General features: G+C 38.2%; 3 protein-coding genes, 2 non-coding genes and 3 pseudogenes across 9 annotated transcripts in view; 7 read left to right on the forward strand and 1 right to left on the reverse strand.

The window, feature by feature from the left end:
- The window catches only part of LOC108830878 (zinc finger protein WIP2-like), a 2,711-nt gene extending 2,669 nt beyond the window's left edge, over positions 1–42 (reverse strand). The window contains exon 1 of the mRNA XM_057008377.1: positions 27–42. Within this exon, the coding sequence (XP_056864357.1) occupies positions 27–42 (16 nt within the window). The remainder of the gene's footprint in view (positions 1–26) is intronic.
- Positions 43–1,047: 1,005 nt separating this feature from the next.
- Positions 1,048–4,286, forward strand: LOC108853809 (uncharacterized). 5 transcript variants are annotated; one of them, XM_057009864.1, is made up of 8 exons: positions 1,048–1,186; positions 1,717–2,426; positions 2,502–2,703; positions 2,786–2,959; positions 3,040–3,213; positions 3,289–3,423; positions 3,500–3,613; positions 3,688–4,286. In XM_057009864.1, the coding sequence occupies exons 2-8, from the start codon at positions 1,795–1,797 to the stop codon at positions 4,027–4,029; spliced, it is 1,773 nt and encodes a 590-aa protein (XP_056865844.1). In that variant the 5' UTR covers positions 1,048–1,186; positions 1,717–1,794; the 3' UTR covers positions 4,030–4,286. The 5 variants fall into 5 exon arrangements, with proteins under 5 accessions (XP_056865844.1, XP_018482754.1, XP_056865843.1 ...); XM_018627252.2 differs by lacking the exon at positions 1,048–1,186 and adding an exon at positions 1,202–1,362 and having other exon boundaries at positions 3,688–4,285; XM_057009863.1 differs by lacking the exon at positions 1,048–1,186 and adding an exon at positions 1,203–1,320.
- A 212-nt stretch (positions 4,287–4,498) lies between these two features.
- On the forward strand, positions 4,499–4,693 carry LOC130512041 (U2 spliceosomal RNA). The gene has a single exon (XR_008945605.1). It is a non-coding gene; the product is annotated as a U2 spliceosomal RNA (small nuclear RNA).
- A 1,595-nt stretch (positions 4,694–6,288) lies between these two features.
- LOC130511937 (serine/threonine-protein kinase ZRK1-like) lies at positions 6,289–7,473 on the forward strand. The gene has a single exon (XM_057009867.1). It carries the CDS (start codon positions 6,478–6,480, stop codon positions 7,279–7,281), a length of 804 nt encoding a protein of 267 aa, XP_056865847.1. The 5' UTR covers positions 6,289–6,477; the 3' UTR covers positions 7,282–7,473.
- A 523-nt stretch (positions 7,474–7,996) lies between these two features.
- On the forward strand, positions 7,997–9,173 carry LOC108852824 (serine/threonine-protein kinase ZRK1-like; annotated as a pseudogene).
- Positions 9,174–9,726: 553 nt separating this feature from the next.
- LOC108851232 (non-functional pseudokinase ZRK2-like) lies at positions 9,727–12,658 on the forward strand (annotated as a pseudogene).
- Positions 11,073–11,267, forward strand: LOC130512043 (U2 spliceosomal RNA). The gene has a single exon (XR_008945607.1). It is a non-coding gene; the product is annotated as a U2 spliceosomal RNA (small nuclear RNA).
- A 1,530-nt stretch (positions 12,659–14,188) lies between the features above and the next one.
- Positions 14,189–15,142, forward strand: part of LOC108851231 (serine/threonine-protein kinase ZRK1-like) — a 1,145-nt pseudogene continuing 191 nt past the window's right edge.

The following is a 15,142-nucleotide window of genomic DNA, read 5'->3' on the forward strand; positions in this document are numbered from 1 at the left end:
ATATCCCAATATGTACATGTGGATACTGATAACCGTGTACATAGTAGTTTTCTTTTTTTTTAGAGAAGTGAGATTGTGCTTGGTTTAATTTTGAATATGTATGATGAAATTGTCTATACATTTAAGTGTCTGATGATATATGTGGAGTTTTATCTAGATTCACTTCAGTGATATTCTGGAGACTCTAAGAATTAGATTATGCTAGTTCTTGTTATGGAACTTAGTTTTGTGGTTATGGAAGCCTCAAGAATGTTCGTGACCATAGATTAAGATTATATCTTGTAAGAAATCATAGAAGCAATTTGTAGGATGTAACACACTGGAATCATGTTATTTCATCTCCAAACATACGCTGCCAAATTTTCATGATTTGACCAAATAGGCTCAACCGAAAAAGTTAGCATTAAGTTGTTGTTGTTAGATCTCAAGCTGCTTTCGTATTGTAACCTAGCTAGGCTGTTTCTCCTAATTTTTGCCGGCGTTCATACTGTTACAATGTCCCTGTTTGGGAAGATTTAATATATAGTTATATTTTTTAGAAAAGAAAAAAAGTTGGCATTGATTTATTTGAATATTTGTTAGCTGCTTATGAACAATGCTCTACTTATTGTTATTGCTAGCTGCATTGATTATGGTATTTATTTTTAATTGTTTGTATCTAGTTCCAAAATCATCATTTTCATTATGTCGGTATTACTACTCATTTTAAGTGACTTTTGTTGAAACAAAAGTTATTTTCTAGTTGTATTCTAATACTTATTCTCTTGTCGTTGGCCAAACTCTCTTGACCTGTCTACAAACTTCTAAACTTGAATAATAAGTTCTTTTGATAAAAGAAAGTTCTTATACAACCCCATAAATAGATAATCATCCAAATTATGCTTCTACATTGTCTTAAAATAAAATAAATAAAATGATTTTACATTTATTTCGTTGTGGATCTAAAAACATAAAAATCCGAAACTCAATCACAGTTACTGTTTAGGAGGAAGTGGAAGGCAAATAAGATATGAAATGACGAAAGTGAAAGGGACAATACAGTCATTAATCATCATTGCTTCGATTAATTAACATAAAGTAAACGAGTACAATGTGACCGACAACTCTCGGTAAACCACTTGAACCACCGACAAAGCTGCCCGGTTAACATGTAACGGCATCACTCAGAACGACCACGATCTTCACGGTCCGTAATGTTATTAAATGCGTCTCATATAAATCATGCACTCATGTGCAACCCGCGACCCAGAGAAAATAGAGAAAGTTGCTTTTACGGTTTCTAGATAAAGAAAGCTCTTGTATTGGTGATCCCCAAGTGAAGTAGTTGTTTTCTTGTTCTTGTTTCTGTGTCTTCCTCGTGACGTGAGTCTCAGTAAAATTTCCATTTTCTTTTTTTATGTTTCCTCTGTTTCGATATTATGCACTATACATTCTTCTTGTTTCTTTCTGAAACATGATTATACTTCTGTGAAGGGTTAATCAAAATCTATATGATGAAAATCATTCTTGTGATCATTCACTAGATATAAAGTGGATGCACTCATTTCTATAAACAACTAGGAACTTGTGAGAATCTATTTGATTGCTTGCCTTTTCTAGTACTATTATATATATCTTTTTCATGTGCTAATAATGTCGTTTTCCTTTTTATATCCTAATTTGCTTTGGGAATTTACACAACTGAGTGTTTTGTCACTTACCTCTGTTTCTTTTCAGACTCTTTAACTTGGAAGTTGTTAAGTAACTGCTGCATTTGACTGCCCTGGAGAAAAAAGCTGAAGAGAGTTTTGTGATATGATGAAGGGAAGAACATCTAACACTGTGCCGTCGAATCGGTCTACAAAGAATGGGAGAAGAGATCAAAAGCCACAGAAGAAGAGTGGTGCTAAAATATCTTCAGAGCAAGAAAGACTCAGGCCTTTGGAAGCCAAGGAAGAATCAAAGGATGATGCAGTGGATGGGTCTTCAGAGAGTCATCAAGAGTCTGAGTCTAGTGAAGTCTCTGAGAAACAAGAGAGTGTGAAGGGCTTGGTGAAAGATGTTGATGATGATGACGATAAGAGAGCGGATCATTTGGTAGAAGAAGTTCAAGAAGATCCTTCAGACAATGACATTGGTAGTGGAAGTGAGAAGGAGGCAAGTGAAGATGAAGAAGCATTGAAACAAAAAGTTGAGAGTCTGGAGACAAGAATTGAGAAACTTGAACATGAGCTAAGAGAAGTTGCATCCCTCGAGATTTCTCTATATTCGGTTGTACCAGACCACTGTAGCTCAGCTCACAAGCTTCACACTCCTGCTAGAAGAGTTTCAAGACTCTACATCCATGCTTGTAAACATTGGAGTCAAGAAAAGCAAGCAACCGTCGCTAGAAACACAGTCTCTGGTCTCATTTTCGCTGCTAAATCTTGCGGAAATGATGTTTCAAGGTAACACAAAAAAACACAACTTAACACCATGAGTCTTGCACCTTTCAGGATCTTGATTTTCTCCTTATGTTTCAGATTGACGTTCTGGTTATCAAACGTAGTTACTCTGAGAGAGATCACTTCACATGCGTTTGGGAGTGAGCATACTGGTTCAGAGAAGCTGAAAAGGACTAATGGTTTCAAGCTAGACTGGCATGAACCAGAAACTTTCACTGCAGCGTTAGAGAAAGTTGAGTCCTGGATTTTCACTAGAGTAGTTGAATCTGTTTGGTGGCAGGTGAAGCATTTCATTCACTGAAATTTTGAGACTGACGTTTTCATTTTCAGGTATTTTAAACTTGTTCTCTCCTCTGTTTCAGGTCTTCACTCCTCATATGCAACCTAAAATGAATGAGAAACTAATGGGAGATCAAGAGAAAGGAAGCTTTTCAATTAGCCTATGGCAAAATGCTTTCAAAGTTGCACTATCACGTCTCTGTCCTACGCGAGGAGAAGGACATGAGTGTGGTTGTTTACCTATCTTGTCTAAAATGGTACTCAGATTCTAAAATTTTTAAAGTCCAAGGAAGTAACTTAAACTAGCTATTGTAATATTTTTTTTGTCTTTAAACAGGTAATGGAGAAGTGTATAGCTAGAGTTGATGTAGCCATGTTCAACGCTATACTCCGTGAATCAGAACACCAGATTCCCACAGATCCTGTCTCTGATCCTATTCTTGATTCTAAAGTTCTGCCTATAACCGCTGGAGACTTAAGCTTTGGATCCGGGGCACAGCTTAAAAACGCGGTACAACGTCAAGAAACATGAATCATATCATTCACATGAGAATGTTTCTTGAATGTTATAATATCTCATTTGTAGATTGGAAACTGGTGTAGATGCCTCGCTGAAGACTCTGCAGAAGAAGATGAGAAGTACTTCAGCTTGTTGAACCAACTTAGCGATCTACTTATGCTCCCTAAAGACATGCTTATGGACTTATCCGTTAGAGAAGAGGTTCTTGTTTTGATATCTATATGACTCTCAAGTTCTTGATCAATCTAATGACTTTGTTTCTTTGAATGATTCATAGGTATGTCCATCGATCAGCCTTCCACTGATCAAAAGAATACTCTGCAACTTTACACCTGATGAGTTTTGTCCTGATCATGTCCCTGGAGCTGTCTTAGAAGAACTTAACACCGACGTAAAAAAAAATTCAAATCCTTCTTTATTACTCTGTGCTCTTAGACAATATAATCTTTGTTTGGTTTTCATCAGAATATTTCGGATCAGAAGTTATCAGGAGTTACCTTCCCTTATGCAGCTTCACCTCTTACATACATTCCTCCATCATCAACCAATGTAGCAGAGAAAATTTCAGAGGTAGGAGGAGACATCTCTAGAATGTCTAGAAATGTCTCTGTGATACAAAGAAAAGGATACACGAGCGACGAGGAGCTTGATGAACTGGATTCTCCTCTTACGTTTGTTATTGAAAAAGTGTATGCATCACTAAGTTCAGGATACAATGGGAAGGTGAAGCAGAAAGATGAGGAGCAAGTAGGTGAAGTGGTGGCGAATGTACGATATGAGCTTCTTAGGGAAGTGTGGTCTATGTGAGTGATCTGAAGCCAAACATGTTGGGACTTTAAGCTCTTGCTACTACTGAAACAACCAAGTCTTGTCGAAGTTATTATATATAGCTGTAAGGATTTTACTGAATATGTTGTTAGAGAAAAAAAGCTGTATTTAGCGTCTTAAGAGGCAATAAAAATCTTTTTAACAACAGTCTCACAAGAGACACCAATAAGTAGATGGAAAATTATTGGAGGAGAAAGACTGAACAAAATCTTTTGTATAACTTTTTAAAGTTTCCATTTTCTTCTTCTGGGTTTGTGAAGTTTCTGTGACCAATTTCAACAGTTAACATTTTTGTTTGTAGTCTAGAACGTCATCGTTTTGCCTTTGCTTATGACTTATAGACACCACAGAATAAAGGATACTTCTAACGTCCCACCTCGGTAAGATAGAGATGCATTGGTTATAAGCTTCGCATATAAAAAGAAAGCCTGAGTCTAACTTCCAATTCATACCTTTCTCGGCCTTTTGGCTAAGATCAAGTGTAGTATCTGTTCTTATCAGTTTAATATCTGATATGTGGACTATCGGTTCACATGATATTAACTCTATTTTTTAAGGGAGAAAGCCTATAAAGATAGCTTGCTATCTGGATTTTCGTGAGTCGCCTTTGCGTTGCACTATTGCATGGGCTGGCTTAACCCGCCAAATAAAGTTCAACTCTTAACCAATACCTTTTGTCAATTGGTGTATGGAAGTGTGACAGAGATAGACAAAATCACTAATTAGCTTTGTAGACAAACTTCTAATTAGGACATGCCAGTTCTCAAGCACACCTCTGTTTTGTGCACAACAGATAGACAAACTTCTACAAAGCTAATTAGTGATTTTGTCTATCTCTGTCAACAAATCGATCAGAAGTGTATAAATTCCGTTGATGTGATTTTGATTGATGTGATTTTGTCTATCTCTGTCTATGCACAAAACTAAGACCAGATATTCAAATTCAAAACAGAATCCTAACAATTTGAGGAAGTTTTGGTGACCACTCACCATTGATGAGACCGCTCTGTCTCTCATCTAACGTATCAGATGTGTATAAATTCCTTAATGTTTTTTTTCTTTTGATTAGGACATGCCAGTTCTCAAGCAGACCACCTCTGTTTTGTGCATAAACAATCCAAGAGAAATATGTGATTGCTGAAGTCTGTTGGTGGATTATGAGTAGATGATTTGATTTGTCATTGCAAAGCTTGATGAAATTTTCTAAGATGACCTGTTTCTTATGGAACTGTAGCCGTTGATTTGTTTTGGAGTTCTTCTTCCTCTTTGTCGTGTTTATCAAGCAATCCCTCTTCTGATTTGAGTACAAAAAAAAATGCTTGTCTGGATATAGTTTTTTTCGGAGAAAAGACGAGGATGGTTCAAAGGGAAAGTTTTGTTGAAAGACTCGAAACACATCCTCATAACTGAAAGACGAGGATGGTTCAAAGGCAAAAATAATTGAAATATATAAAAAATAATAATTGAAAAATAAAATTCTATCTGCTTTTAAAATATGTTGATTATTATATTTCCGGCAGAACTTTCCCTTACAAAAAAAAAACCATCCTCATCTTTGTTTCTCTAGTCAAGTAAAGGATCTCTCTCTCCCTCAGAACGTTATCATCGTTCGGTGATGGAATTCTGGAGAAGGAAGAAGGAGAAGGGCAATGCGAGAAAATGCTTCCTCAAAAACGGAAGCATGTTTCTTGAGCAACTCATCGCCGACTGTAACGGCATGTCAAACCCTATCAGAATGTTTACTTCCGATCAAATCAACAAGGCCACGAATCACTTCGATCCCAAGTATTCTCTCCCTCTTAATTCATCATGGTTCATATTGTACAAGTGCGTCATCGAGGGAAGATCTTACGTGATCAAGAGATTTATAGAGCCAGTGATGGGAGAAGAAGAGCATGCTTACAACGACATTGTGTTATCTGCACGGGTAAGCAATCACAGCGGTTTCTTCAAACTCATGGGATGTTGCCTCGAATTTTCTCATCCGGTGTTAGTTATTTGAAGACCTAGAATATACATCTTTGAACTGGATAGGAAGTGTTGGTTCCGAGGACGGGCCGCTGCTGCCTTGGAATGTACGTTTGAAGATCGCTAAGGAGGTTGCGACTGCTATAACTTATCTTCACACTGCTTAAAAGAATATACTCAACATATTCTTAGTCAATATTGTAAATCCTGTAATCTAGGAGAATCTAACTTACATCTAACTATCTCTCCTATATATGTAACACGTTGAATGATGAATAAACCAACGAAGTCTATTGACTATCTTTCATGGTATCAGAGCACAGCTCTTCTTAAATTTTTCTTTTCACTTTTTCGTCATCTATCAAGTGTCTCTTCTACAATCTCTCGCTATGGCGAACGTTGAGAGAGCCTTTGGAGTGACGAACATCAAACACCACATCCCTTTGGTGTTGGATCTCGATGTCTTTAATTATGATGCTTGGAGGGAACTTTTCCTCACTCATTGCCTCGCGTTTGATGTCCTTGGACATGTCGATGGAACGTCAACACCCACCGGAGACGACGACGCTACATGGAGGAAACGTGATGGTCTTGTTAAGTTATGGATCTACGGCACTCTTGCGCAACCATTATTCAAATCATCTTTCAAGACCGGTGGAACAGCCAGAGATATATGGTTACGCATCGAGAACCAGTTCCGTAACAACAAGGAATCCCGCTTTCACTGCTTTCCCTAGAATCACTATTCACAGAGATATCAAGGCTACGCATGTTTTCTTGGGTAAAAACGGGACTGCTAAGCTCACTGAGTTCTCGATTGCTGTAACACTCCCTGAGGGTAAATCATGGATTGAAGAGATGGTGGTGGGAACTTATGGATGCGCAGATACTATTTATAAGTCGACGGGCATACTGACAGAATATTCAGATGTGTATAGTTTTGGAATCCTTATGTTGGTTCTTCTGATGGGAAGACCACCAGTTTTGTATGGACCAGATAGGCGGTTGGATCATGGTTCTGATATTCTTGATTATGTGAAGGATCTGCAGGAGAGAGGAGAACCTGTTGAGTTCGGAGGCGATTCCAATGACATGAGGCCTGGTCAGATGAACATGTTTCTCGACCTGGCGCTGAGATGCTTCGAGGATTGGAATGAAGACAGGCCGAAGATGATCTTGGTTGCAAAACAGATTAAGCTTATAGAACAAGCATCACCCGGTTCAGAGATGCCTGAAAATGGGTCTGAAAATGCTCAGATTTAAGATTATGCCCATACCTTGTATGTTTGTGTATTGTTGTATTGGTGGATTGCTTTTAGTATATGATTTTCAAATAAGACTTCATTTGCTGAGGTTCTGAAAACAAACAGAATAAATTGTCTCAAGGAAACCTGAAAATGAATCTTAGTTGTAACGCTTAAGTACTCTGTTTCTACCTTCTGGTATCCTTTGTGTATATAGCCTTTGCTGAAGTTTTTTTTGTTTTTTAAAAGATGGTTTCACCTTTTTTGCCGAGAATCCAAGCATTGTAAATAGTCTCTCCCAACATGAGTTGAATCCGGGTGGCAGAAGTTACATGCAACCCTTTTACCACTAGGCCAACTCAACATTGGTTCTTTGCTGAAGTTTCATATGTATAGTTTGCAAGTTAAGTCATTTCTTGTGACAGAATATACAGATGAGTACATTTTCGGAGTCATGTTGATGGTTCTTCTCACTGGTAGATCAGTTTGCTTTACAGGATCTGAAGCCTATCCAGTGACAGGCATATTCTTGAATATGTGAAAGGCTTATATGAGAATAAGAAGCTCAATGGAGTAATTTATACTATAATGGTGAGATACATTGCATGTCAACGCTTTAACCAGCAAAGCAACATTTGAATATGTCAAAGAAGTATAAATAAATAGATATTCTTATTCATATTCCCTCGAAATATTATTGTTTTAATTTTGCATTATTGGAAAAAAATGGAAGTTGAAAGTTGATTAGTCAAAATACTTGGAGATCCACAGATTGAAATCTGAGAGGCCATGAGATGCTGGAGAAGAAAGAAGAAGAAGGAGAAAGAGAAAGAGACAGAGAAGGAGGAGGCTAGGAGAAAGTGTTTCCTGAAAAACGGAAGCACGTTTCTTCAGCAACTCATCGTGGACTGTAACGGCATATCAAACCCTATCCGTACGTTCTCTTCCGATCAAATTTTCAAGGCCACAGATCACTTCGATCCCACGTGTTCTCTCCTTGTTGATCCATCAGGGTCCATCTGGTACGAGGGCGCTATCAATGGCAGATCTTACTCCATCAAGAGATTTACAGTTACAGGCCAAGTGGTCGGTGGAGAAGAAGAGAGAACTTCTTACAACGATATTGTGTTATCTGCACGGGTAAGCAATCACATTGGTTTCTTCAAACTCATTGGCTGTTGTCTCGAGTTTCCTCTTCCGGTGATGGTATTTGAAGACCTAGAATATAGAGCTTTAAACGTTCGAGGAAGTCTTGGTTCGGAGGCGGACGCGCCTCTGTTGCCTTGGAGTGTACGATTGAAGATTGCAAAGGAAGTTGCTATTGCTATATATAACTTATCTTCACACTGCTTTCCCTAGAATCATTATACACCGAGATATCAAGGCTACGAATGTTTTCTTGGATAAAAACGGGACTGCTAAGCTCACTGATTTCTCGCTTGCCGTTACACTCCCTGAGGGTAAGTCGTGGAGTGAAGAAGATGGGGTGATTGGAACTTACGGATACGCAGATCCTATTTATTGCTCGACGGGCATACTGACTGAATATTCAGATGTGTACAGTTTTGGAATCTTTATGTTGGTTCTTCTTACGGGAAGACCACCAAATGTTATAAACAATGGTGATTCTACGGTCCTTCTTGAACATGTGAAGGATCTGAAGGAGAGAGGAGAAGCTGTTGACCTCGGGGGTGATTCGAAGGACATGAGGCCTGGTCAGATGAATATGTTTCTCGATCTGGCACTAAGATGCTGTGAGGAGAGGAATGAAGACAGGCCAAAGATGATCTTGGTTGCAAAACAGATTAAGCTTATAGAACAAGCATCACTCTGAGGATGATCAGATTTAAGATTTGAGATTGTGCTCATACCTAGTTCAGTTAGGTTGTGTATTGTGTATTGCTGTCCCATTTCTAACCATTAATATTTGTATAAGATATTAATTTTCTGAGTAAAACTTTCATTCTGATTAAGAAAGAGTTTTGAGGGTACATACATCTATCTTTGGGTTCTAAAAGCAAGCAGAACATGTGAGATAGTTTCCATTTTCGGACAAGCTTTGATGTTGAATAGTTGAAGTACTGACTTCAGTAATGAAAATTTATATCACCAAATACATAGTTTGATATCTTGTACTCTGTTTTACCTGTTGTGCTCATTTAGTCAAATACGTATGAACTTTTCATGAAGTTTCCAAACTTGAAAATGTTTATTCCCTAGAGGAGCCATCATTTTAATAGATTTCCTTATTGATATTAATAATAAACATTTTAGAGAATGGCCCATCAGTTCGTTCTGTGGACCCATTCTGTAGTGATGAGGGTGAGTTAGGTTATAAGTCCCTGTCAAGAAGAGTCCCTTCTTCACTTCGTAAAAGCAGATGATGAGTCCCTGTCAAGAAGAGTCCCTTCTTCAGTTCTTAAAAGCAGATGCGGTACTATTATGTTGTCTGCTCTCAAAAAGATTAAGGTTGACTCTTAAAAATCACCTTTGAAGTTTTTCTTGTCTTTTGGAGAAAATCTGTGAACATCTTTTCCCGGAAAAAAAACTATTATTGGACAAATGGAATCGATGGTGAAGAAGTTGAAGCAGAGTCTAGGATTGGGATCATCTGTGGAAAGCAAGGAAAAAGACATACAGGAAGAAAAGTGGTTCACGGAGAATGGAAGCACCTTCTTAGAAAAACTTATCGCTGATTGTAATGGTATATCCATTCCTATACGCAGCTTTTCTTCTTCCCAGATCATTGAAGCCACTAATAGCTTTGATTCTAGTTCTCTTGTCTGGGGGGAGTGGGACTATAAACTGTATAAAGGTAACGTCGAAGACAAGTCTTATTTGATCAAGATACATATAGTTACAGGAGGCGGAGTTGGAGAGGCATACAATGACATTGTCTTGTCTGCTAGGATGAGCAACCACAGAAACTTTCTGAAACTATTTGGATGCTGTTTCGAGTTTAGTTTTCCGGTCTTTGTTTTTGAATATGCAGAACATGGAGTTCTTAATGAGAAAGGACGTGTTATGGTAAACGGAGAGGAAGCTATATTGCCATGGAGTCTAAGGTTGTGTGGTGCTCGCTTTGAGTTGCTGCGAGGATATAGATGAAGATAGACCAAAGATGATCCAAGTAGCAAAAGAACTCAAGCGGATTGAGACGTCACTGAAAGATCCTCCTAGAGATCCTCTCTATTCTACCTTTTGTGCTCAATTTGCGCTTAACTCGCAAGCTTATGCTCGCTCATGTGTATTGTTAACCTTTTGTGTCACTTACTCTGTATAAATCTGCTTGCACAATAGTAACATATTTTCTATATCAAGCTATTATAATGTGTGTGTTTCAAAAAATTTGGGATTTTTAATGCATTTTCTTGTTTAATAAAAGATAGATTGTATCTACACTGTGCATTTGCATTGATCTCCAACTGAGTTTCAGGACTTGGGCTATACGTTGTTAGAGAAAAAGCTGTATTTAGCGTCTTAAGAGGCAATAAAAATCTTTTTAACAACAGTCTCACGAGACACCAATAAGTAGATGGAAAACTATTGGAGGAGGAAGACTGAACAAAATCTTTTGTATAACTTTTTAAAGTTTCCATTTTCTTCTTCTGGGTTTGTGAAGTTTCTGTGACCAATTGCAACAGTTAACATTTTTGTTTGTAGTCTAGAACGTCATCGTTTTGCCTTTGCTTATGCCTTATAGACACCACAGAATAAAGGATACTTCTAACGTCCCACCTCGCTAAGATAGAGATGCATTGGTTATAAGCTTCACATATAAAAAGAAAGCCTGAGTCTAGCTTCCAATTCATACCTTTCTCGGCCTTTTGGCTAAGATCAAGTGTAGTATCTGTTCTTATCAGTTTAATATCTGATATGTGGACCATCGGTTCACACGATATTAACTCTATTTTTTAAGGGAGAAAGCCTATAAAGATAGCTTGCTATCTGGATTTTCTTGAGTCGCTTTTGCATTGCACTACTGCATGGGCTGGCTTAACCCGCCAAATAAAGTTCAACTCTTAACCAATACCTTTTGTCAATTGGTGTATGGAAGTGTGACAGAGATAGACAAAACCACTAATTAGCTTTGTAGAAGTTTGTAGTTCTTGAAAAGACAGTAACATTCCCAAACTTCAACTGTTGTAATGTACGTTCAGCATACTCATAAACTAAGACCATATATTCAAATTCAAAACAGAGTCCTAACAATTTGAGCAAGTTTTTGTGACCACTCACCATTGATGAGACCGCTCTGTCTCTCATCTAAGGTATCAGAAGTGTATAAATTCCTTATGTTTTTTTTTATTAGGACATGCCAGTTCTCAAGCACACCTCTGTTTTGTGCATAGACAATCCAAGAGAAACATGTGATTGCTGAATTCTGTTGGTGGATTATGACTTATGAGTAGATAATTTGGTTAGCAGTTAAAGCTTGATGAAGATTTTCTAAGATGACCTGTTTCTTATGGAACGGTAGCCGTTGATTTGTTTCGGAGTTCTTCTTCCTCTTTGTCTTGTTCATCAAGCAATCCCTCTTAATTCCTCTTTGACCAAGTGTTCTCTCCCTCTTAATTCATCATCGTTCATCTGGTACAAGGGCGTCATCGAGGGTAGATCTTACGTGATCAAGAGATTTACAGAGCCAGTGTTTGGAGAAGAAGAGAGAGGTTACAACGATATTGTCTTGTCTGCTCGGGTAAGTAATCACAGTGGTTTCCTCAAACTCGTGGGATGTTGCCTTGAATTTCCTTATCCGGTGTTGTTATTTGAAGACCTAGAATATAGAGCTTTAAACACTCGAGGAAGTCTTGCTTCCGAGGACGTGCCGGTGGTTCCTTGGAATGTAAGACTGAAGATTGCCAAAGAGGTTGCAACTGCTATAACTTATCTTCACACTGCTTTCCCTAGAATCATTATACACCGAGATATCAAGGCTACAAATATTTTCTTGGATAAAAACGGGACTGCTAAGCTCATTGTTGCCGTTACACTTCCTGAGGGTAAGTCGTGGATTGAAGAAGATGGGGTAATAGGAACTTACACATACGCAGATCCTATTTATTTCTCCACGGGCAAACTGACAGAATATTCAGATGTGTACAGAATATACGGGAAGACCACAAAATATTATAAATAGTGGTGATTCTAGGGTCCTTCTTGAACATGTGAAGGATCTGCGAGCGAGAGGAGAACCTGTTGAGTTCGGGGGTGATTCAAACGACATGAGGCTTTTTCAGATGAAAATGTTTCTCGACCTGGCATTAAGATGCTGCGAGGAGAGGAATGAAGACAGGCCAAAGATGATCTTGGTTGCAAAACAGATTAAGCTTATAGAAAAAGCATCACCCGGTTCAGAGATGCTGGAAAATGGGTCTGAGGATGCTAATATTTAAGATTTGAGCTTATGCTAATACCTAGTAAGGTTGTGTGCATTGATGTCCCATTTCTTACCTTTAATTCTATGTACGATTTAATTTTCAAGTAGAACTTTCCTTTTGTTTAAGAACAGTCAGAACATGTGAGATGAGATGGTTCTCATTTTCAGAAATACTTTGATGTTGAATTACTTAATAGGTAATGATCTTAGCACTGATTTTTGTTGAAGCTGATTCTTAGGCTTAGACTAAACAACTGAAACCACATGAAAGTTTGGTGTTGATCATTCAGACTCCATATGCAAAAGAGTGAGTTTCAAACTTATTGACCAAAAGAAATTGACCTTGTTAGGCCTCAGATACTGGTTTCATGAGAGGATGAAACTTTGATTACCATTTCAAGACTGCAAAGGCATTTCTTTTCTGATCCCCGAGGAAACAGAGGTTGTTGGACACTTCTCGAAGAGCTCATTGCTGGATGCAATGGAATAACAACAACATTGTCACATCTGTTCTCGTGTTTAGAATTAATCTCAGATCAGTCTTTCCGTTGGCGGTAAGCCTCAACCAGAACTGGCACTTGTATTCCATTTCCTTTCTATATATCATAGATGCATACACATTTATACGTATATGTATAAAAACCAAGTGAGCAAATCGGATTATAGAACATGTATGTTCCTCTCTTTTGAATGAAACATTAATGACTTAAGTGTAGTCCAAGAACAGAGAGGATCTATAGGAAGGATCTCTCGTTGATGTTAGAATCCATTTTAAGTGTCTTTGGTTACTTGGATCATCTTTGGTCTCTGTCTTCATCTATGTCCTCGCAGCATCTCAGCCCAAGTATAACGTACCCTTCCACCTGCAGACTTTGTTGGGAACTTGTAATGTCTTCCACTATATATTTGGATCTATTACTTTCATCTATGTTTGTACCCATTCTCATATAATCGTTTCACCTAGTCAAAAATACATACGATTAGGCTCAGGAGACTCGAGAACTAGAGGGAAAGAAAGCTTTGGCTTCCAGCGTGAAAAACCAACAAACTGATTTCAAAAAAAATTTCCTGTCTCTTTGGTTGAATATTCCAACCACTGAATTACATTTTTGGGTCCACCCACATTTTTTTATAGTTGACTTGACTTCATCACCAATCCGTGACAGGTCAGGCATAACTAATTACTAAAAAAGTTTTACTGGTAAACTATGCAAAAGGAAAAATATATTATGTGTCCATATTGGACTATTGGTGCACATAAAGTATTTCAGTGAAGACTATCGATTGTCAACACTGTGATCATTTTGTTTATTTGCATAATCCTAGTTAGTACAATACGTCAATGTACTTGTTGACGTTGGTTGAATATTTGCATAATCTGTAGGTCGCAAACACTACAACTTGACCCCGACGATGCTTTGGAGGAAAATAAAAACAGAATAAAAAAGAAAAAAAGAAAAAAAGAAATGGTATAAAATGTTGATTAGTCAACACACTTTGAGATCCATTCATTGCCTCTCTCTCCTCGACTGTATCGGTTGAGATTGCAATCTGAGGCATCATCTTTCTGCCATGAAATGCTGGAGAATAAAGAAGGAGAACAAGAAGGAGGCCGGGAGAAAGTGCTTCCTCAAAAATGGAAACATGTTTCTTCAGCAACTCATAGCGGACTGTAACGGCATGTCAAACCCTATACGAATGTTCTCTTCTGATCAAATCTCCAAGGCCACCAATCACTTCGATCCCAACTCCCAAGTGTTCTCTCCCTAATACTTCATATTTGTGGTCCATCTGGTACAAGGGCATCATCGAAGGCAGATCTTACGTGTTCAAGAAATTTACAAGGCCAGTGGGTGGAGAAGAAGAGCATGCTTACAAGGACATTGTGTTATCTTCTCGGGTAAGTAATCACATTGGTTTCCTCAAACTCATAGGATGTTGTCTCGAATTTTCTCATCCGGTGATAGTATTTGAAGACTTGGAATATAAAGCTTTGAACATTAGAGGAAGTCTTGGTTCCAAGGACGCACCGGTGTTGCCTTGGAATATACTATTGAATATTGCAAAGGAGGTTGCGACTTGCGACTGCTATAACTTACCTTCACACTGCTTTCCCTAGAATCATTATACACAAAGATATCAAGGCAACTAACGTTTTCTTGGATAAGAATTGGAGGGCTAAGCTCACTGATTTCTTCCTTACCGTGACACTCCCTGAGGGTAAATCTTGGATTAAAGATAGGGTGAGTGGAACTCCTGGGTACTTAGATCGCACTTATTCGTCGACGGGCATAGTGACAGAATACGCAGATGTGTACAGCTTTGGAATCTTTATGCTGGTTCTTCTTATGGGAAGACGACCAGATATGGATAGACCAGAGTTTACTTACTATATTCTTGATTATGCCAGGGATCTGAAGGAGAGAGGAGAACCTATTGAATTCGGGGGCTGTTTGAATGACACGAGGCCTGGTCAGATGAAAATGTTTCTCGACCTGGC

The sequence above is a fragment of the Raphanus sativus genome, chromosome 4, assembly GCF_000801105.2.
Source record: "Raphanus sativus cultivar WK10039 chromosome 4, ASM80110v3, whole genome shotgun sequence".
In the NCBI taxonomy this organism is placed as follows: domain Eukaryota; kingdom Viridiplantae; phylum Streptophyta; class Magnoliopsida; order Brassicales; family Brassicaceae; genus Raphanus; species Raphanus sativus.